We start from the raw sequence: 22,778 nt of genomic DNA, 5'->3' as shown, positions 1-22,778 counted from the left end.
TAGTAATTCTAAGAGTCATGGAGCCTTTCATAAGTCTACTAGGAAAAACAGACATAAAAAATTTCAACACTAACAAAAAAAAGTCACCAACATACATTTGGAATATTAGGGTCTCTAAATATTTTTGTCCTTCAAATGCATGTTTATATAAGGCATGGCACATACATTCATCCTAGTGATAAGCGAGTAATGAAAGTATATATGAAATACAGAAGTAGCTCATAGCAAAGTGTCCTGGAGGATAAAATTGTTTCGTATTACTGGGGAAACAGCAAGAGACAGAACTAGAGACGTCTAATGCAGATTATGAAGACCTGTGGGCTTCTTAGGGAACTGGGTTGTTACTCTCTAAGAGATGATGATAACTAGTAAGAGGTAGAGGATGTGATTCAGAAGGATCCTTATGTGGGAATGTGGAGAAAAAGCCAAAAACAGCGTCAGGGAGAACAGCAGGGAGCGAAAAGGAACATCCAACTTCAAGATATTTAAGCAGTAACAGTTTTAAGACTTGTGTTTCAAACTTTGCTTCTGAGACAATCCCAACAACGGTTCACGAAGGCGAGATTCTTGGCTTAAATTTTTTTTTTGGATCTGACTTGCGAAGTCACCTCAAGTTAAATCAAAACTCTTTAATAAACACCCACTGTTTCATGTTAAACTTTCTTGGGAAACTTGGAAAAAGTAGAAAGCAGAGTCCCTGCAGATGAAGAAGTCATCTGTACAGAAAGTAGTGTAACAGCCGAAAGCACATCCGCGGCAGGGCTGTTGGTTTTTGTGAAGAACTAGAGAAAAAGAAAAAGAAAGCTGAATTCAAAATGTGGCTCAGCAAGCTACAGGCTGTATGGTCTCAGGGCAAGTGTTTACCCTCTGTACGAGCACATGTCCTGGGCACAATGTGGCCACAAAACCTACTTGCTGGATTGTGACAAGGATTTCAGATAAAAATATGCAAGACTTTGATGTGTGCTAGGCGTTAGATGTAAATAATAGATTCCCTTCTGAAGTAATCCTCTGTCAAATGTGTGGCCTAGCAAATGGTGGACACTCACTATTAACTATTTAATAGACATATTACACAGTTATCCTCTGCCTATTTTTTTACCTTCATTTGATTTTTGAAAGGGACATGATCTAGCGTAGATCATGTGTTTGAGAACCTCTTGATACAGAGAGAGAAGACTAGGCCCAGAGGGGGAAAACAAGTCCTCCCAGGCACCATTGATAACTAAGAGAAAACCTGACAGTTATAGGCACTTTTTCTAAAACTTCTACATGTGGAATCTAAAATAGTACACAAATGAATTTATTTACAATACTGAAACAGACTCACAGACATAGAAAACAAACTTATGGTTACCAAAGGGGAAAGCCTTTGGTAACCTTAAGGCTTTCAAAAAAAATTTAAGCCAAGAATCTCGCTTTCGTGAACCGTTGTTGGGATTGTCTCAGAAGCAAAGTTTGAAACACAAGTCTTAAAACTGTTACCGCTTAAATATCTTGAAGTTGGATGTTCCTTTTCACTCCCTGCTGTTCTCCCTGACGCTGTTTTTGGCTTTTTCTCCACATTCCCACATAAGGATCCTTAAGGTAACCTTAAGGCTTTGGTAACCTTAAAGCTTAAGGAGGAAAAAAATATATAACAAAAGTGTAAAAGACATTATACATTAAGCCAGAAAGGACTTAGAGGTGCAGTCAGCACAGCACAAAGTTGGTAAGAGAACCAGACTCAGAAGATCAGAATATCACAGAAATCTTCCTTCACATCCGAAGAAAAGGATTCCATAAAACACCTGCTGCCCGGAGTAGATTTCTGATGCCAGTGATTCTGGGGCATTTGGAAGTAGGTAGCCTCTAGAAATTTTTTTCATCTCTAGAATTTTTCTGTGCATTTAAATGTCTTAATGTTGTTTTTATTTGTCTCCCTAATCTCTATCTTCTATAAGATCTGAATCATTTTTATTTTTCTTCCTAATCTGTTATTTCCTATGAGATCTTAATCTTGACCTACAGTTTTTCCAGTCTTGGTACTTCTCTGGAAAATATCTGTAGTGGATGCTGTGATGGTCCTGCCCAGATTCCCTTTCAGGAAGGAAGGACTATTGCCTCAGCTGCTAGCAGTGCCACTTGGGGGACAGCCCTCAAAAGTCAGTCCTCTGGGGATTGGCTGGTCTGAAAACAGCTGCCTCAAGCAAGACCACACCCCATTCCAGGGCAGCCCACGGGGCCATAAAAACTCAGCCCCCTCACTCCAATGAGAGAGAACTCTGAAAGGACACCCCAACTTCACACCACCCAGAGGCTCCCCGCTAAGACCACAACACAACCCAATTTCTCGCTTGGCCCAGGCCTGCTTCTTTCCCTTCCATTCCACGAGTGTTGATGCTAAGAGCTCTCCCTAATAAGCCTCCGGCGTGCTCATCTCTGTTCAGAGTCTGCTTCCTGGGGAACACAACCTGCACTAAGGACCTCAAGAGATCCTGGGCAGTTGCTGTCAGGAGACAAATCTCAAGGCATGATGAGAACACACTCATCTGACCCAGGGCACACACACAGAGGACAAGAGAAACCTATCACTGTGGACAGGATTGCACACGTGTCCCGGCCGCCTCTTTGAGGCTCCAGCTCCCTCTACTAGAAGCATATGATGGGAATGGGGAGAAGGTGTAGGCAGAAGGGAGAAGAAGCTGATGGGAGCAGGCAGGTGTGAGGAACGAGACCCAGAGTGGATGAGACAGATCTGCCTGAAGGCGAGGGACAGGTTGGAAGCAGAGATGAGGCAGGACCATCAAAAAGAAGCATCGCGAGGGGCAGAATGGTGGTGGGAAAAATTAAGTCCAGAAGTCCAGGAAAGAGATGTTCAGATGATGACTGGTCACCGTGGCATCTTCCTCCGGCAAGCCAACCTGCCTGACACTTCTGAGCACTGTGAGCTGTGCTGTGAACTTATGTCGTTTATACCGACCTGGAAGGAGCTCAGTCTGATGAAACATTGACAGGAGCTGAAGGGACATTAGAGAGAGTCCTTAAAATGAAGCTGCCTGGACCTTTGCTACCTGCTGTTTGGTGATGGTCACTGTACTAAACCTCATTTCTGTTCTTTCTCATCCTCCAACTCCACATATACACGTCCTCGGAGTGCTTACTTGCTTTTTTTTTTTTTTTTTTTTTTGCGGTACGCGGGACTCTCACTGCTGTGGCCTCTCCCGTTGCGGAGCACAGGCTCCGGACGCGCAGGCTCAGCGGCCATGGCTCACGGGCCCAGCCGCTCCGCAGCATGTGGGATCTTCCCAGACCGGGTCACGAACCTGCATCCCCTGCATCGGCAGGCGGACTCTCAACCACTGCGCCACCGGGGAAGCCCTTGCTTGATTTTTTTGATACACTCGATATTTTAAGTGAACTAAGGCTCCTGGTTTCAAGGCATTGTAGCTGGTGTCTTTACAAAGAGCAATCACAGCTCTTAACCAGCAGTCATGCTTCATGGATATCTGCTAAAAGGAGTCTTTTGCAACACACATTAAAAAGAATACCATTGAGTGAGCGAATGAGAATTACATACTAATCTTCGAAGAATTACAGCTTTGAACTGAAAGAGACTGTAAAGATCACATTTAGATTAACCTCCTGATTTTATAAAGGAAGAAACTATTTTCTGGCAGACTTTTTGCTGCAAATATTTTCCTCCTTTCCCACCCATAGAACACTATTAAAAAATGTTTCTGCTCCACCTTCCATCTCAATTTCCCTTCTCCTTTTAAAAAGCAACTACGCTGCCAGGAAAAGCATTTCAAGGTGGATCATGTGAAGTCCCAGCCAAGGCAAAAAAAAAAAGTTAAATTGAAGAAGCAGCTGGTTCTTTGCCACTAGATGGGGAGTTAGCACACCCTCATTCTCCTCCCCCAATCTTCTGGGGCAAGGGGTACTACTGGACATTTGTGTATCCAAGGTGCCTCTACTACCCTCCCTCCTTATCTCTTCTCTACCCTGGGTTGGGCCCACAGGGCTACGTGAGTCACCAGTGCAGCTGGAATCCTTTTAGGGCAGGAGGATAATTTCGGGCTGCTGTGGTTACCTGTATTTTATTCTCTAAGACCAAAGGCACTTCAGCTCCCACCCTGAAACCTCAAAGGAAAGGAGATCCTAAAAGTAAATGGAGTTTCCATCGATTTTTTTTTGGTGATTTCTCTTCTTCAATATTATAACACATATGCCAAAAAAAGAGATTATCTGGTTACCGACTGGGAACAGGCCGACCTTTCAGGGATTGACTACAGAAACTCCCAAGAACTTGGAGCTGCGAAAAAGCAAAATGGTAGAAGATGAAAAGAAACTATTCGGCTCTTATTTGACCTTTTGGCAGTTTTCTGATCTATTGTCTTTTCAAACTGCGGTGAGTTCAAGGGTTGGGGGGCAATTGTGAGAAGAAATGACAGTGGTGACCTAGACACCCGAATGAGCCCAAGTCTTACTCAATGGTTAGACTTTATTGCTCCATTTTGGAGGTTTAAATTTGAACCCCAGTTCCATTCAAACAACAAACAGATAAATGAAAGGATATTGACAGGATAACTAAACAACAAATTAGACTTAAGCTATTTCCAGACTGTGTCAAGTTCTATACCCTGCTCAAATGGAGATGATACTCTCACCTTTCCGAGTTAACACGTTATGCTGCTCTTAGGAGAATGTATAAGTACGATTCACATTTGTCCCAACCATTGAAATGACTCTCTAGTAGAACAAAATACACCCACGCACCTGCAATAAGTGATCTTAATTAATCACATTAGTATAGGCATACCTCAGAAATACTGCAGGTTCAGTTCCAGACCACCATGGCAAATCATATATCGCAATAAAAATGAGTCTCAGGAAGATTTTTTGGTTTCCCAGTGCATATAAAAGTTGTTTACACCATGGTTTAGTCTATTAAGTGTACAACAGCATTATGTGTTAAAAAAAAAATGTATACACCTTAACTTAAAAAATACTTTAATGCTAAAAATTGCTCACCCTCTGGATTGTTTATTTTCTTTTAGCATCAAAGAAGGTCAGTGTCTACCCATGTTCAAACATTGCACGACATGCCTGTCCTAATAACAGTTGAGTCTTTCCACAGAGTGTATTCAAAATAACATGTCATTTGATAAATTCATAAATGTAAGAATAAATGAATGAAATTACCTTAATCATAAAAAAAAATGCTAACCATCATCTGAGCCCTCACGGAATTACGATCTGTTGGCTGGTGGAGGCTCTTGCCTCAGTGTTGATGGCTGCTGACTGATCAGGGTGGGGCTTGGTGGTAGTTCAGGTGGTCACGGCAGTTTCTCAAAATAAGACAATAATGAAGTCTGCTGCATCAATCTTCTTTTCATGAACAGTTTCTCTGTAGCTGTTTGACAGTATTTTAACCACAGTAGAACTTCTTTCAAATGTGGAGTCAATCCTCTCAAACCCTGCCACTGCTTTACCAACTCAGTTTATATAATATTCTAAATCTTTTGTTGTCATCCCAACAATCTTCACAGCATCTTCATCAGGAGCAGATTCCATCTCAAGAAACCACTTTCTTCTCTCATAAGAAACAACTCATCAATTGTTCAAGTTTTAACTTGAGATTATAGCAATTCAGTGACATCTTCAGGCTCCACTTCTAATTCTAGTTCTCTTGCTACTTATACCACATCTGCAGTTACTTCCTCCACTGAAGTTTTGAACCCCTCACAGTCATCCCTGAGGGCTGGAATCAACTTCTTCCAAACTCCTGTTAATGTTGATATTTTGACCTCTTCTCATGAATCACAAATGTTCTTAATGACATCTAGAATAAGAAGTCTTTCCAGAAGGTTTTCTATTTACTCTGCCCAGGTCCATCAGAAGAATCACTACCTAAGGCAGCTATAGTCTTATAAAATGTATTTCTTAAATAATAAGACTTGAAAGTCAAAATTATTCCCTGATCCATGGGCTGCAGAATGGATGCTGTGTTAGCAGGCAGGGGAACAACATTAATCTGGTTGTATGTCTCCATCAGAGCTCTTGCGTGACCAGGTGCACTGTCAATGAGCAGTAATATTTTGGAAGAAATCTTTTCGTCTGAGCAGTAGGTTTCAACAGTGGGCTTAAAGTATTCAGTACACCATGTTGTAAGCAGATGTGCTGTCATCCAGGATTTGTTGTTGTGCTTATAGAGCACAGGCAAAGTAGAGTTAGCATAATTCTGAAGGGCCCTAGGATTTTCAGAAGGGTAAATGAGCACTGGCTTCAACTCAGTCACCAGCTGCTTTAGCCCGCAATAAGAGTTAGCCTGTCTTTTGAAGCTTTGAAGACAGGCATTGACTTCTCCTCTCTAGCTATGGAAGTCCTAGATGGCAACTTCTTCAAATAGAAGGCTGCTTTGTCTACACTGAAAATCTGTTGTTTAGTGTAGCCACCTTCATGAATTATCTGAGCTAGGTCTTCTGGATAATTTGCTACAGCTTCTACCTTAGCACTTGCTGCTTAACCTTGCACTTCAATGTTATGGACATGGTTTCTTCCCTTAAACCCCATGAACCAACCTCTGCTAGCTTCACACTTTTCTCCTGCGGTTTCCTCACCTCTCTCAGCCTTCAGAGAATTGAAGACAGTTAGGGGTTTGCTCTGGATTAGGCTTTGGCTTAAAGAAATGTTGTGGCTGCTTTGATCTTCTCTCCAGATCACTACAATTTTCTCCATATCAGCAATAAGGCTGTTTCCCTTTCTTACCATTCATATGTTCACTGGAGTGGCACTTTTAACTTCCTTCAAGAACCTTCCTTTTGCATTCACTGCTTGGCTAACTGGTGCAAGAGGCCTAGCTTTTAGTGTATCTTGGCTTTCAACATGCCTTCCTCACTAAGCTTAATCATTTCTAGCTTCTGATGTAAAGTGAGAGCCGTGCAACTCTTCCTTTCACTTGAACACATAGAGGCCACTGTATGGTTATTAACTGGTCTAATTTCAATATTGATGTGTCTCAGGGAATAGGGGTGCCCAAGGAGAGAAGGAGAGACGGGGAACGGCAGGTTGGTGGAGCGGTCAGAACACACACAACATTTATTGATTAAGTTGGCCGGCTTATGTGGACATGGCTAGTGGTGGCCAAAAACAATTACAAGAGCAACATCAAAGATCACAGATTATCATGACAAACATATTAATAATGAAAATGTTTGAAATATTCTGAGAATTACCAAAATGTGACACAGAGACACGAAGTGAACAAATGCTGTTGGGAAAATGGCTCCAGCAGACTTGCTGGACTCAGGGGTGACACAAACCTTCCGTTTGTAAAAAATGCAATATCTGTGAAACGCAATAAAGCTAAGTGCAATAAAAGAAGGTATGCCTGTAGTAGTATCAATCCTTGATTGTGTATCCTTCAGCAAGCATAAAGAGAGACGCATAATTTTTTATATGAAATGTACTTTCACAAATATATTGACAATATCCAGTTTATCAGCCTGTATATGGCATTTGCTTTTAACTTCTAAACATGACAAAGAAGAGCACTGCTTGACATAATCCTTCGATTCGAAAGATCAATTACACTGAATGGTGCCTGTGAATTCTAAATCACTGAGAGTAAATGACAGGTATTAGGCAAAGCACACTGACTGAACAACATAGCCTGCCGGGAGTGAATACACTTGTTTGAAAACAGTATTTCTTTTCTTAAGTGAGTACATAGTGAATGAAAAGTTGATAGTTGATAGCTCTGAAGACGAGAATCTTCTGCCTCACTACAGTAAAGGCCAGGGCAGTGCCAGCTCCTTTTGTCTCCGTGTGAGTGTGCCTGGATAATTTTCTGAATGGACCACCTCTAGGGCACGAAAATGAGAAACTGCTTCTGAACCTATCAATTTCTGCTGAGCATGCCAACTAAAAAGCCACCGTGACGGTGAACAGATACAACCTGGGAGCTAGACTCAGACTCCCAACCAGCTCTAGGATGAGGACAACTCCCAGTGACGAGAAGGGCTGCACTGTAACCAAGGACCCAGAAGAGGAAAACTTCTGTAATTGCCACTTTCCAAGGCAGCCATCCCCATTGCCTCAAACACGAATCACTAGCATCTAAGCCTACAGGATTTCCCAGAAAAACATATGAATGCTGTGTGCACACCCTATTTAAGACAGGCGCCACTGGAATTGAACTCCGGGAACCGTAAACCTTCACCTTCTCCACACACCTCTCTCTTCTTCCGCTCCCCTGGGTCTGACCTGCCAAACAATGACCAGACACATTTCTCTGAATGTCCAACCCCAACTGTGCTGGAGCAGAATTCTTAAGTGGTCAGTCGATCAAAAGGATAAAAAAAGACATAGTTCTATTGCACAGAATTTTCCAGACACAGTATGAGAAAAGAAAGCTGTTATCATTTACTTGAAAGAGCTGGCCTGTCCAGCAACAGTGCTTATAAAATTACCTCCTATTTTTAAAAAATTGTATTTTGCAAATGACTACCAATAAAAATAAAGTTTCACTAAAATTAAGAAAATATAATCAAACACTTTTAACATACAAGAGCCAAGATGGCGCTACACCGGGTATTATACTGTGGCAATATTGCTACAGCTCCCTGACTCGTCCTTTAGAATAACAATTCTTTTTTCTCCAGGTACTTCCTGTAATCTGGGATTTCCTCTCTGGCATCAGCCTCAGTCTCACCCTGTACCACAGGAATTTTTCCCAGGCCTGACAATCCTGTCTCCACATATGGAAATTCCAGAAATGTGTTGTCTCTTGCTTCTTTTGCTAAGAATTTATAGAGTCTAATAGGGCTTTTTTAGGAATTTATAGCTTAAGAGAACTGAGCTATAATAACACATCTCCTAGAAGAGTTGCAAGATAATGCTGTAAGTTTGAAATGTCATCTTACATATAATAAATCATTTTCTTACTTGGCTAATTATTTAAGTCATTAATTTTTCTGTTTTGAAATACTTTCGAATTTATGGAAAGAGTTACAAGAATAGTACAAAGAACATCATAGTACAAATAACATAGTACAAAGAACATCAAAGAACATCATAACACCCATCATAACACGCCCACATTTATCAGATTCACAAATTCTGCCACATTTACATCCTCTCTCTCTCTGTACACACACACACACACACACACACACACAATCTTTCCTGCACTCTTTGAGAGTTAGTTCCAAACATCATGACCTTTTTAACTCTCAATTCTTCAGCACGTATTTGCTAAAAACAAGTACATTCTCTTACATAACTACAGTACAGTACAATTATAAAATTCAGGAAATCTGATACAACACTACAACCTAATGTACAATCCATATTCAAATTTTACCAATTGTGCCAATAATGTATTCTGTAGATAATAATTTTCCTGATCCAAAACCACATATTATATGTAGTTGTCATGTCTCTTTTATCTCCTTTATTCTGAAACAGTTTCTCAAACTTTATCTTTCATAACACTGACATTTTCGAAATGTTCAAGCCAGCTGTTCTATAAAATACCCCCCTCAATTTGTACCTGTCTGATATTTCTTCATAATTAGATGGTGATTATGAATTTTTGTCAGGAATACTAAATAGGCAATGTTGTGTCCTTCTCAGGACGTCACATCTAGAGGCACATGATGTTGCTTTGTCCCTATTTTATTATTTTTTATTTAAAAAATTTATTTTCAACTCTTTATTTTGTTTACTTACCTTAAAGAATACCTATAAGACCGAGCCCCTACAGAAGTGTTAACTTCAAAAAAATTTACGGACCAAAATTCTAACCTCAGTAACAATTTTTCTAAAACATTAGTTCATCAGACTAATAAATAATTGAGTGGTGCAAAAGATAGGAAGACTAATTCCTTGCACTTTAACTCTTCGCAATGCTACTGACTTACTCACGAATCTTACGCAAATTAATTAATCTCCCTGATTATGGTTTTCTATATTGGTACTTTTTACAAAACAGTGTGGAATCCAGGCACAATTCCATTACATTCGCATATTGGCAATATTTATGAGCAAACAATGTATCCCTGCGAGGTACATTCTTTCTTTTCTGTTTTATGTAATGTAAATAAAGCCACATATTCACCTTTTCAAATGTACCTCAAGGCAACATTGACAAAAAGTATAGTACTTTTTTTTTTTGTCTTGCAAGTATAGTTATGCTCCAAAGAAATCTGAAGAGTGTTTTACTATAAAAGCATTGTCCTCCCATATGTAGGCAAGAGAATGATATTAAATAAACATTTAGTGCTAGTAAAAGCAAAAATGATTCCTTGAGAAGGGCTTTTAGAGTTGAGAGAAATGAAGAAAGCTCACTCTAACAATTCTCTCAGAGGTATCTTGTGTAGTATAATCATCACTGTTATCAAATCGTGCTTAACAACAAACTATATTTTCTCACAGTTTACATTATGTATCCAATAATAGGAATGTATAAAAGAAATAATTTACCCTCTGATTTGCAAATATCAAGAGAAGGGATCTTAAACTATAGTCCTTAAATTCAAATTAATTTCAATGCCCCAAGAACCAGAATAACAGATTTCTAGGGTATTTACTACTAAACATATTCTTTCAAATTCCAAAAATCTAGGCAAAATCCACAAACCCTTTCCGCAGATTAGGAAAATGCCTTTCCCCAAATAAAGAGACACCATTCTACACACCACACGAGTCGAGTGTCAAAAGGAAGAGACCTCTGAGCCTCGGTTCATGCAGGACACATACAGGTATTTCTTACAACACAGCAAGAAGTTTCTTAGAGAATTATAATGGGCTGATAAAAACTATCATGAATCACCATTTATACTGGAATAGAATTACGGTGTTTTATATTTAATTAATGGAGTAACACTGTGTGTCATGGTTAAGCACAAGTCGCTCTACATGGAAAGTAGTGCATGGAAAACCACTCAGCACATACAGTCCTCGATGAACAGCAGCTATCTAGGAAATATATCATATAAGCCAACAAACAATTACAATTACTTTTCATTTGGCCTCCAAGACAACGTATTCTCCTGGTTTTCCTCTTTCCTCACTGGTTCTCTGTCCCAGACTCTTTTGCAGGGGCCTGCTCTGTCTTGGTGTTCAATGTTGGTGCATCCAGGATTCAGTCTTTAGATGTCATTTCTTCCCAATCAACAATCACTCCTTAAGTGATCATATTCATGCCTCCTATGCACCAATTCTCACATTCATATTTCTACCCTGACAATATCCTAAGTTCATCCACATATCCAACTGTCACCATAACATCCCCAACTGGATGCCTAACAGTCATTTCCCACCTGATGTGCCCAAACAGAAATCCCGATTGTCCCTACAACCCTACTTATCCACTAGTCTTTCTCACCTCAATAAATAGTACCACATTCATCCAACTGCTTTCAAAACCCAGGAATAATCTTTGACTCTCTTCTTTCTTTCCCATTTCACATCCAAGTCCTATGAGTCAGGACAGTACCATTCCAAATTCATCCACTTCTACCACTTCTATTCTAGTCCAACACCATCTTCCAATCCTGCCATAGCCTCCTTTCTATGGTCTTTCTAACATTTATGTCCACATACATGTTCACTACTGTCCACTCAGCAGCCAAAGTTATCAAATCATACTGATCCCTTCTCAAAACCCTCTGAAGTTGCCCATCAAACTTAGAGCACAATCCAAATTCAAGGGTCTACAAATCTCTACAGTCTGAGCTTCTCCGGCCTTTTCTCCTGTATTCTCCCTTCCCTCACTTTGCCTCAGCCAAAATGGCCTTCCTGCTGCTCCTCACACAGAACAAGCTGACTCTGCCTCAGGGCCGTCTTCCTTGATGCATGTAGGTCTCTGCTCAGACATCAGAGAGGCTGTTCAATGCAAACAAAAACTAGCTAGTAATGCAAACCAAAACTACAGTGAGGTATCACCTCACACCAGTCAGAATGGCCATCATCATAAAGTCTACATATAATAAATGCTGGAGAGGGTGTAGAGAAAAGGGAACTCTCCTGCACTGCTGGTGGGAATGTAAATTGATACAGCCACTATGGAGAACAGTATGGAAGTTCCTTAAAAAACTAAGAATAGAACTACCATATGATCCTGCAATCCCATTCCTGGGCATATATCCAGAGAAAACCATAATTCGAAAAGATACATGCACCCCAATGTTCATAGCAGCACTATTTACAACAGCCAGACATGGAAGCAACCTAAATGTCCAGCAACAGATGACTGGATAAAGAAGATATGGTACATATATACAAGGGAATATTACTCAGACATAAAAAAGAATGAAATAATGCCATTTGCAGCAACATGGATGGACCTAGAAATTATCATACTAAGTGAAGTAAGTCAGGCAAAGGCAAATATCATATGATATCACTTATATGTGGAATCTTAAAAATGATACAAATGAACTTATATACAAACAGAAATAGTTACAGATGTAGAAAATAAACTTATGGTTACCAGGGAGTAAGGGGAGAAGGGATAAATTGGAAGATTAGGATTGACATATACACATTACTATATATAAAATAGACAACCAACAAGGTCCTACTATACACCACAAGGAACTATATTCAATATTTCACAATAACCTATAAGGGAAAAGAATCTGAAAAAAAATAGATATATATGTATGTATAACGGAAACACTTTGCTGTACACCTGAAACTAACACAACATTGTAAATCAACTATACTTCAATTGAAAAAAAAATCTACTCTAGCTAAAAATAACTGCCCCTCCCTTCTCCATCATGCTCCATATTGTCCTACTTGATTTTTGTCCATAGTATTACCCAATGTAATAGTGTATATTCATTTGTTTATTATCTGACTGTTTCCCCCAATAGGGAGAGGTGAGGGATTATGCCTATTTATTAATTGTCTGTCCCCCCTAGGGCTAAGGACTCTATCTTGTTCATCATTTTTTTTCCAGTGTCTAGAATAATGTCTGGCATGCAATAGTTGCTCAATAAATTCTTATTGAAAAATTAATCATTCTCAGAGAGTTGAAAGAATGATTAAGGTATCCAGAGGTGAATGGAGTTCATGAGAAAATATGAGAATTATAAACTATTGAAAAGAGTAGAAAACGTGTCTTAGAGGGCAGACACACACAGGACAGTGGAGAGTACGTACAAGATATCAGCAAATTTTCAGAGAAATAAAATACTCTGTAGGGTATAACTCTGAAAGCAGACTATAAGCACTGAGAACAAAAGTCAAAATCAATTTCTAAGTTTTTAAAGAATGGTCTGGTGTAAAGTAAACTGGGTATCGTAAAAAGCATCATACCAGGAAGCATCTTTCCTTTCCTTTTTTCTCCATTTGCTTTCATAGTGCCTCCCTGTCCCCCTCACCACTCTGTCTGAATATATACTATATATAATAGTTTCATTTTTCTATGTCTTAAGTCTTGGAGATTACCATCCTACATAACTTCACCATGTAGAATTCAGGTTATCTTTTAGTTACAGAATGTTTTCTTGGATTGGAATTTTAAATCTCAGGTCTGTTCCATTGTTTTGCTTTTCTTTTTCAGGGACTCCAATTATTCATATGATGGCTCTTCTTTGCCTTTCTTCCATTTCAACCACTTTCTCACTGACCATTTTTACTTGTTTCTTTAAATCCTTAACATTCTCATCACTGTTCTCCTGCCTTTCTTCAATGGTGCTTACTATACTTTCATTCAAATGTATTCTTCCTTTGATACCTTGTAATTCGATCTGTTATTTCTAAAAATAATAATAATAAAGTCTTTTTCTTTTCTGAGTCCAATCAACTTTCATTTCATTTCCCACTGGTTTGTGTTGGTCCATTTCTAACCTTAGTTCTTGGATTTATGATTCAAGGTGTATTTCATACATTCATGTTTCATGTTTGAAGATATTTAATTCAGTTTAGAGTATCATTGACAATTTTCTTCTCTTTCATGGTTGATGTTCAGAGAGAAATTTCCATCAACTGAAATGTTTTGATCTTACAGTCCTTTCATAGAGATGAAGATTGATTACATTACTGCATTTCATGGACAAGGTGACAACATGAGCTGGTTTACAAGATCTTCAGTTCAGGAGCACCCTCTTCTGTCTGAGTCATGAAGTGCAGTTTCTTTAAAGTCTGGCTTTTGTTGGGGGGCAGTGGAGGAAGTTATATTTCCTTCAATTTTTTTTAATAGATCATTATTGGAGTATAATTGCTTCACAATACTGTGTTGGTTTCTTTTATCTGGTATTCTAGATTTCCCCATCTTGTTTCTTTTTGCCTTCACCAACAAGACTCCAAAGGGTGCCTCTTCCTTACTTTTAACCTTGTTCATCCCTAGAAGCATTGCTTTTCCACAACTGCTACCTGTGTACTTTCAAGTTCCTTCCTCCTTACTCAGTGCTCTTGTCTACCTGGAATCTCTTTCAATATTTTCACCCTTAGGATAGACAGACTTTCTTTTTCTAAGGGTGGTTTTCTTTTTTCTTTTCTTTTCTTTTTTTTTTTGGCCACACCATGCGGCTGGATGGATCTTAGCTCCCTGACCAGGGATTGAACCTAGACCCCCGGAAGTGGAAGCAAGAAGTCCTAACCACTGGACCACCAAGGAATTCTAAGGGTGATTTTCATACAATCCCTTCCTGTCTCTTCCACATGGTTTTTCCAGAACTCCCTAACTGTCCACAGAGGCTCTCAGTAGGAACAGTGAGACAGTGCCACTAAAAACTGATGTTGCTTTTCCACTTATAATAACTGAAGTTCGGACTGTCCTCTGTTCTCTAGTTCTGCTGAAGGTGAGGGATTTATGGGGTATAATTTGCTTTTTATTGGTCTGTACAGATTTTTGGCAGATGTAGAAGGAATTGAGATTTAGGCATCACAATTAATTACTTCAGCTACTTGTTCCTTTATCATTCCTAGTCATATATTTCTTCCCTATGTCCGAAGTTAGATTTCTGGCTCTACTGTTTAATCCTGTAGTGGATACTATAGTGGATACATTATGCTCCACCCGCATCGCCTCTTAGAGCTGAGGTATCTATTTCCTCAGTTGCTGGGCATGATGACTGCTGTCTTCTCGAAGCCACGCTTCCCACTAAGAGTGACCCTTGTCCAGGGGGACTGCCTTACCCAAAGCTACACACCCCCTCTGTGATGAAGCCAGCAGTCAAGGCTGGCTAATGCGAGGATATAAAGCTCAGGCCCTTTGCCTTAATTTATGACCACTTTGAAGGGCCAACTCAGCTCCAGAGCTCCCTGTAGGATCAGCAATGACCTCAATTGTAACCTCACTGTGGCTCAGCTTCTCTGTCTGCCCAATCCTACCTTCCCCACTTCCTTACAGCTGTATACCTTAAATGCACTCTTCAATATACATACTGCAAACAATTCTATACCACACGGTATTTTCAGGGCATCCTACTTAAAGACAATCATCGTCTGAAAAAAATTTTATTGAGTTATGAGATGGGCACTGTTATAAGTGCTTTGAATATGTTGTACACATTCACTTAATTCTCACATGGAGACTGTGAGGAAGATACTGTTATTTTCAACATCATATCTCAGATAAGAAAAGAAACTCTTGGAGAAGATAAGTACCTTGCCTAAGTTAATAAATGGTCAAGGCAGGATTTGAACATAGGCACTCTGACTCAAAAGCGCATGCTCTCTTGCCCACTTTACTGTACTGCCTCTTGTGCTAGCCTTGCACTCTCTGCTTCTCTGGTGTGACCCTGAGTGTGCCCATTCTCTGCATTTTTTATGCCATGCTATGAAGCGTAGCCAGCACATGACACACACCACGATGATCACAAGTATTAAGATTTTTTAACACATAATACTTCACTAGTGGATTGACCTTAACATGAGCTGCTGAAGGTAGAATTCATTGATCTTATGAAGTTGTCTTTTAAAGCTTTTCATTAAAAACAGAGAAGAATGTTTGTATATCCAGCCTCTGGTCACTCAGTCCTATCACAGGATGACATTCCATTTGCACACATATATTAGCAGGTACATGTTAACAACCACTTCTCTATAGATTTGTTTTCTATCTCACCTCAAAGAAATACCAAAAAGATTATAACTTTTCTCCAAAGTTCTTACCTCCATCTTGAAATTTGCTTAATCTTTCAAAATACGATGACATGGGGGCCTGAACGATGTCAAGGATAGCCAGAAGTGTTCTTGTTAGCCTTAATAATTCACTGAAACTATAAAATCCAAAGTATATAAGATTCCGAGCCAAGTGGACCACCTTAATTTTAAAAAGGCGGGGAGAAGGTGAAAAAGAAAAGAAAAACATTAGGAACGGAAATTAGCATTGACTTTTTATTATCTAAGTTAGTGCAGGTATTTCTAACCTTTCTAATTCTTTAATACCTAGGAATTGAAATACCTGTGAAAGCAACCACTGAACTCCAATTTAGTCAAGTTTAGAATTAAATCCAAATAAGACCAGTTCATCAACCCCATCAAAGGCCCATGTGACAAGAAGATGAGGTATATTGTCAACAGCCAGCAAGGAAGGGACAAGACAAGATTTTAGTTGTATCAGGGTGGTTAAAAGAGGTTTACATTAGAATGATTTACCTCTTATTTAAACATTAACTTACGTCAGTAGGATACCACTTAATAGTTACTTTAATGAATTACTTTAATAAATGAATATTATCCAAGAAATTTGTCTAGAAATATATGTTCCTTATGCCACTGTGTGGTCTCCTGGATACTGTAGGACATACTAGGTGTGAGAGCCAGCTTCCAAGATGGCGCCCAATGTAGGGTCTCCTTCCACATTGCCCCAGGGTTAGGCAGTGTCTCCAACGGCATACAGCAGAAGTGATGACACGACAGTTCTAAGATTAGGTTATAGGAGATTGCAACTTCCATCTTGGGCTCTCTCTTTCTCTCTCTCTAATGGTTGCTTTGGGGGAAGCCAGATGCCATACTGTAAGGACACTGAGGCAGCCTATGGGAAGGCCCACACGGCAAGAAGATGAGGTGTCTAGACAATAGCCAGCAAGGAAGTGTAGCCGCCAGCAACCACACAAGTGATCTTAGAAGCAAATCATCTAACCCTAGATGACTGCAACCCCAATCAACAGCTTGTGAGGCCCTGACCTCATGAGAGACCCTGACCTACAACCATCCAACTAATAAGCCCTCCCAGGTTCCTGACCCACGGAAACTGCAACCCCAATCAACAGCCTGTGAGATCCTGACCTCAAGAGAGACCCTGACCTAGAACTACCCAACTAATAAGCCCTCCCAGATTCCTGACCCACGGAAGCTGCAACCCTAATCAACAGCCTGTGAGATCCTGACTTCATGAGAGACGCTGACCTAGAACTACCCAACTAATAAGCCCTCCCAGATTCCTGACCTACGGAAACTGTGAGATAATACATGCTTGTTGCTTTGGGCTGCTAAGTTTGGGGGTAATCTGTTACACACCAGTAGGCACCTAATACCCCAGATATCTTGTAGTGGCATCTTTTCTCTAGTTTTGCCCCTATATCCCCAAAGTGATATTATAACTGGTGGTATTTCAATTCAGTTTAATAAGGCTAAAAACATTACCTTCATGGAGATGAAAAAAACGTATCCAACCATTTTATAAATATGCAAAGCTGTCTTTGTTCATTAAATGCAATAAAGCTTACACAACAAATGAAACTAAAAAAATCAGAGTATCTAACAGGTAATTATAAATAAAATATTTAGTATTCTATATCAGGTATAATTAAAGCATCAAATCTATCCTTTAATCAGTGGCAGAGGGAATCATATGTTCATAAATTTAACTACCTAATTACTAAAACATTCTAAATATTAGAGGGAAAAAAATCTTTGATGTTCAATGTATCTAATTTTAGACAGCATAAATTGAATAACCTCATGGATTAATTGTTTAAAAAAATTACCTCAAATGTCAGTTTGTTTTTTTCTTTATCTCCAAAAGGAAAAGGCTGATTTACAACCTCTTTCAAGTATTCTTCAACAAATTCCATTGTCAGTGCAAATTTCCTCTTCATATCATTTCTTGAAGAGTCTGTTATAGAATCATATCTATGAAGACAGAAAGAATTTAAAAGAAGTTAAATTGATTCTAATCATTTAAAATAGGAAAATATATATATATTGACCTCTTGTCTTCTAAGCTTGGGTAAATTAATGAAACTTTCAACACTTTGTACCCTCATCTATAAAATGGAGCTATTTTGAAATGAGTTGATACATGTAAAGCATTTAAATCAGAGTCTACCATTGTTACTCCTTTTATTAATTGTTACTCCTTTCATTAACATGATTTCTGTTTATTGGTTTCCAGAATAACTTTTCTATTATCAAGAGCTGTCATTTTACTTTACAAAAAGAGTATCTTGTTTGCATTTGGAAAATTAACAATCCAAGTCTGAATAAAGAAATGCCTTTTGTTATATTTCATTTCAAAACTGAAGACATTTGGGGGAGGGATGGATTGGCAGTTTGGGATTAGTAGATGCAAACTATTATATATAAAATGGATAAACAACTAGGTCCTACTGTATAGCACAAGGAACCACACTCAATATTCTGTGATAAATCGTAATGGAAAAGAAGATGAAAAAGAATGTATACCTATGTATAACCAAATCACTTTGCTGTATAGTAGAAATTAACACAACACTGTAAATCAACTAAACTTCAATAAAATAAATTTTTTAAAAATGGAAGACATAATCAAAATCATTGAGTTCATCTGCTGAATTTAAAGTCTTCAAGAAATTTTTCCAGAGCAGAAGCAAGAAGAACTGTAATCCTGCAGCCTGTGGAACAAAAACCACATTCACAGAAAGATAGACAAGATGAAAAGGCAGAGGGTTACATACCAGATGAAGGAACAAGATAAAACCCCAGAAAAACAACAAAATGAAGTGGAGTTAGGAAACCTTCCAGAAAAAGAATTGAGAATAATGATGGTGACGATGATCCAGAACCTCGGAAAAAGAATGGAGGCAAAGATCCAGAAGATGCAAGAAATGTGTAACAAAGACCTAGAAGAATTAAAGAACAAACAAACAGAGGTGAACAATACACTAACTGAAATGAAAAATACACTAGAAGGAATCAATAGCAGAAAAACTGAGGCAGAAGAAAGGATAAGTGACCTGGAAGGCAGAATGTTGGAATTCACTGCTGCGGAACAGAATAAAGACAAAAGAATGAAAAGAAATGAAGACAGCCTAAGAGACTGCTGGGACAATATTAAACACAACAACATTCGCATTATAGGGGTCCAGAAGGAGAAGAGAGAGAGAAAGGACCAGAGAAAATATTTGAAGAGATGATAGTAGAAAATATCCCTAACATGGGAAAGAAAACAGCAACCCAAGTCCAGGAAACGCACCAAGTCCCATACAGGATAAACCCAAGGAGAAACACGCCAAGACACATAGTAATCAAATTGGCAAAAATTAGAGACAAAGAAAAATTATTGAAAGCAGCAAGGGAAAAATGACAAATAACATACAAGGGAATTCCCATAAGGTTAACAACTGATTTCTCAGCAGAAAGTCTACAGCCAGAAGGTGGTGGCATGATATACTTAAAGTGATGAAAGGGAAGAAACTACAACCAAGATTACTCTACCCAGCAAGGATCTCACTCAGATTCGATGAAGAAATCAAAAGCTTTACAGACAAGCAAAAGCTAAGAGAATTCAGCACCACCAAACCAGCTCTACAAAAAATGCTACAGGAACTTCTCTAAGTGGGAAACACAAGAGAAGAAAAGAACCTACAAAAACAAACCCAAAACAATTAAGAAAATGGGAATAGGAACATACATATCGATAATTACCTTAAATGTGAATGGATTAAATACTCCAACCAAAAGACACAGGCTAGCTGAATGGATACAAAAACAAGACCCATATATATGCTGTCTACGAGAGACCAACTTCAGACCTAGGGACACATACAGACTGAAAGTGAGGGGATGGAAAAAGATATTCCATGCAAATGGAAATCAAAAGAAAGCTGGAGTAGCAATACTTATATCAGATAAAATAGACTTTAAAATAAAGAATGCCACAAGACACAAGGAAGGACACTACATAATGATGAAGGGATCAATCCAAGAAGAAGATATAACAATTATAAATATATATGCATCCAACATAGGAGCACCTCAATACATAAGGCAACTGTTAACAGCGATAAAAGAGGAAATCGACAGTAACACAATAATAGTGGGGGACTTGAACACCTCATTTACACCAATGGACAGATCATCCGAACAGAAAATAAATGAAGAAACAGAAGCTTTAAATGATACAAAATACCAGATAGATTTAATTTATATTTATAGGACATTCCATCCAAAAACAGGAGATTACACTTCTTCTCAAGTGTGCACGGAACATTCTCCAGGATAGATCTCATCTTGGGTCACAAATCAAGCCTCAGTAAATTTAAGAAAATGGAAATTATATCAAGCAACTTTACTGACCATAACTCTATGAGATTAGAATCAATTACAGGAGAAAACCATAAAAAACACAAACACATGGAGGCTAAACAAAACGTTACTAAATAACCAAGAGATCACTAAATAAATCAAAGAGGAAATCAAAAAATACCTAGAGACGAATGACAATGAAAACACGATGATCCAAAATCTATGGGATGCAGCAAAAATAGTACTAAGACGTAAGTTTATAGCTATACAAGCCTACCTCAAGAAAAAAGAAAAATCTCAAACACCCTAACGTTACACCTAAAGGAACTAGAGAAAGAAGAACAAACAAAACCCAAAGTTAGCAGAAGGAAAGAAGTCATAAAGGTCAGAGCAGAAATACATGAAATAGAAGCAAAGAAAACAACAGCAAAGATCAATAAAACTAAAACCTGGTTCTTTGAGAAGATAAACAAAATTGATAAACCATTAGACAGACTCATCCAAAAAAAAGAGGGAGAGGACTCAAATCAATAAAATTACAAATGAAAATGGAGAAGTTATAAAAGACACCACACAAATACAAAGCATCCTAGGAGACTACTACAAGCAACTCTATGCCAATAAAATGGACAACTGGAAGAAATGGACAAATTCTTAGAAAGGTATAACCTCCCAAGACTGAACCAGGAAGAAGCAGAAAATATGAACAGACCAATCACAGGTAATGAATTGAAGCTGTGATTAAAAATCTTCCAACAGGGCTTCCCTGGTGGTGCAGTGGTTGAGAGTCCGCCTGCCGATGCAGGGGACGTGGGTTCATGCCCCGGTCCGGGAGGATCCCACGTGCCGCGGAGCGGCTGGGCCCGTGAGCCATGGCCGCTGAGCCTGCGCGTCCGGAGCCTGTGCTCCGCAACGGGAGAGGCCGCAGTGGTGAGAGGCCCGTGTATCGCAAAAAAAAAAAAAACAAACAAAATCTTCCAACAAACAAAAGTCCAGGACCAGATGGCTTCACAGGTGAAGTCTATCAAACATTTAGAGAAGAGCTAACACCCAACCTTCTCAAATCTACCAAAAAATTGCAGACGAAGGAACACTCCCAAACTCATTCTATGAGGCCACCATCACCCTCATACCAAAACCAGACAAAGATACTACAAAAAAAGAAAATTACAGACCAATATCACTGATGAATATAGATGAAAAAATCCTCAACAAAATCCTAGCAAACAGAATCCAACGACACATGGAAAGGACCATACACCATGATCAGGTGGGATTTATCCCAGGGATGCAGGGATTCCTCAGTATACGCAAATCAATCACTGATATATACTATATTAACAAACTGAAGAATAAAAACCATATGATCACCTCAACAGATGCAGAAAAAGCTTTTCACAAAATGCAACATCTATTTATGATAAAAACTCTCCAGAAAGTGGGCATAGAGGGAACCTACCTCAACATAATAAAGGCCATATACAACAAACCCACAGCAAACATCATTCTCCATGGTGAAAAACTGAAAGCATTTCCTCTAAGATCAGGAACAAGACAAGGATGTCCACTCTCACCACTGTTATTCAACATAGTTTTGGAAGTTCTAGCCATGGCAATCAGAGAAGGAAAAGAAATAAAAGGAATACAAACTGGAAAAGAAGAAGTAAGACTGTCACTGTTTGCAGATGACATGATATTATACATAGAGAATCCTAAAGATGCCACAGAAAACTACTAGAGCTAATCAATGAATTTGGTCAAGTTGCAGGACACAATATTAGTGCACAAAAATCTCTTGCATTCCTATACAATAATGATGAAAAATCTGAAAGTGAAATTAAGGAAACACTCCCATTTACCATTGCAACAAAAAGAATAAAATATCTAGGAATAAACCTACCTAGGGAGACAAAAGAACTGTATGCAGAAAACTATAAGACACTGATGAAGGAAATTAAAGATGATACCAACAGATGGAGAGATATATACCATGTTCTTGGATTGGAAGAATCATTATTGTGAAAATGGCTATACTACCCAAAGCAATCTACAGATTCAATGCAATCCCTATCAAATTTCCAATGGCATTTTTTACAGAACGAGAACAAAAAATCTTAAAATTTGTATGGAGACACAAAAGACCGCGAATAGCCAAAGCAGTCTTGAGGGAAAAAAATGGAGCTGGAGGAATCAGACTCCCTGACTTCAGACTATACTACAAAGCTACAGTAATCAATACAATATGGTACTGGCACAAAAACAGAAATATAGATCAATGCAACAAGATAGAAAGCCCAGAGATAAACCCACACAAATATGGTCAACTA

The 22,778-nt window shown here is 38.8% G+C and overlaps 1 protein-coding gene across 4 annotated transcripts in view; it reads right to left on the bottom strand.

Moving 5' to 3' along the window:
- ITPR2 (inositol 1,4,5-trisphosphate receptor type 2) overlaps positions 1–22,778 on the bottom strand; it is a 533,856-nt gene that overhangs the window by 337,452 nt on the left and 173,626 nt on the right. For all 4 annotated transcript variants that reach the window (XR_012324486.1, XM_019936326.3, XM_033866983.2 and 1 more), the window contains 2 exons: positions 17,934–18,078; positions 16,114–16,264 (listed from right to left, as the gene is read on the bottom strand). Coding sequence is in view for 3 of the 4 variants with exons in the window: in XM_019936326.3 (XP_019791885.2) it covers positions 16,114–16,264; positions 17,934–18,078 (296 nt within the window). In the remaining variant the exon portion in view is untranslated. The remainder of the gene's footprint in view (positions 1–16,113; positions 16,265–17,933; positions 18,079–22,778) is intronic.

Source organism: Tursiops truncatus, chromosome 11 (assembly GCF_011762595.2).
Source record: "Tursiops truncatus isolate mTurTru1 chromosome 11, mTurTru1.mat.Y, whole genome shotgun sequence".
Classification (NCBI taxonomy): domain Eukaryota; kingdom Metazoa; phylum Chordata; class Mammalia; order Artiodactyla; family Delphinidae; genus Tursiops; species Tursiops truncatus.
Note: the sequence above shows the minus strand (reverse complement) of the source record. Positions and strands in the feature narration are given on the sequence as shown.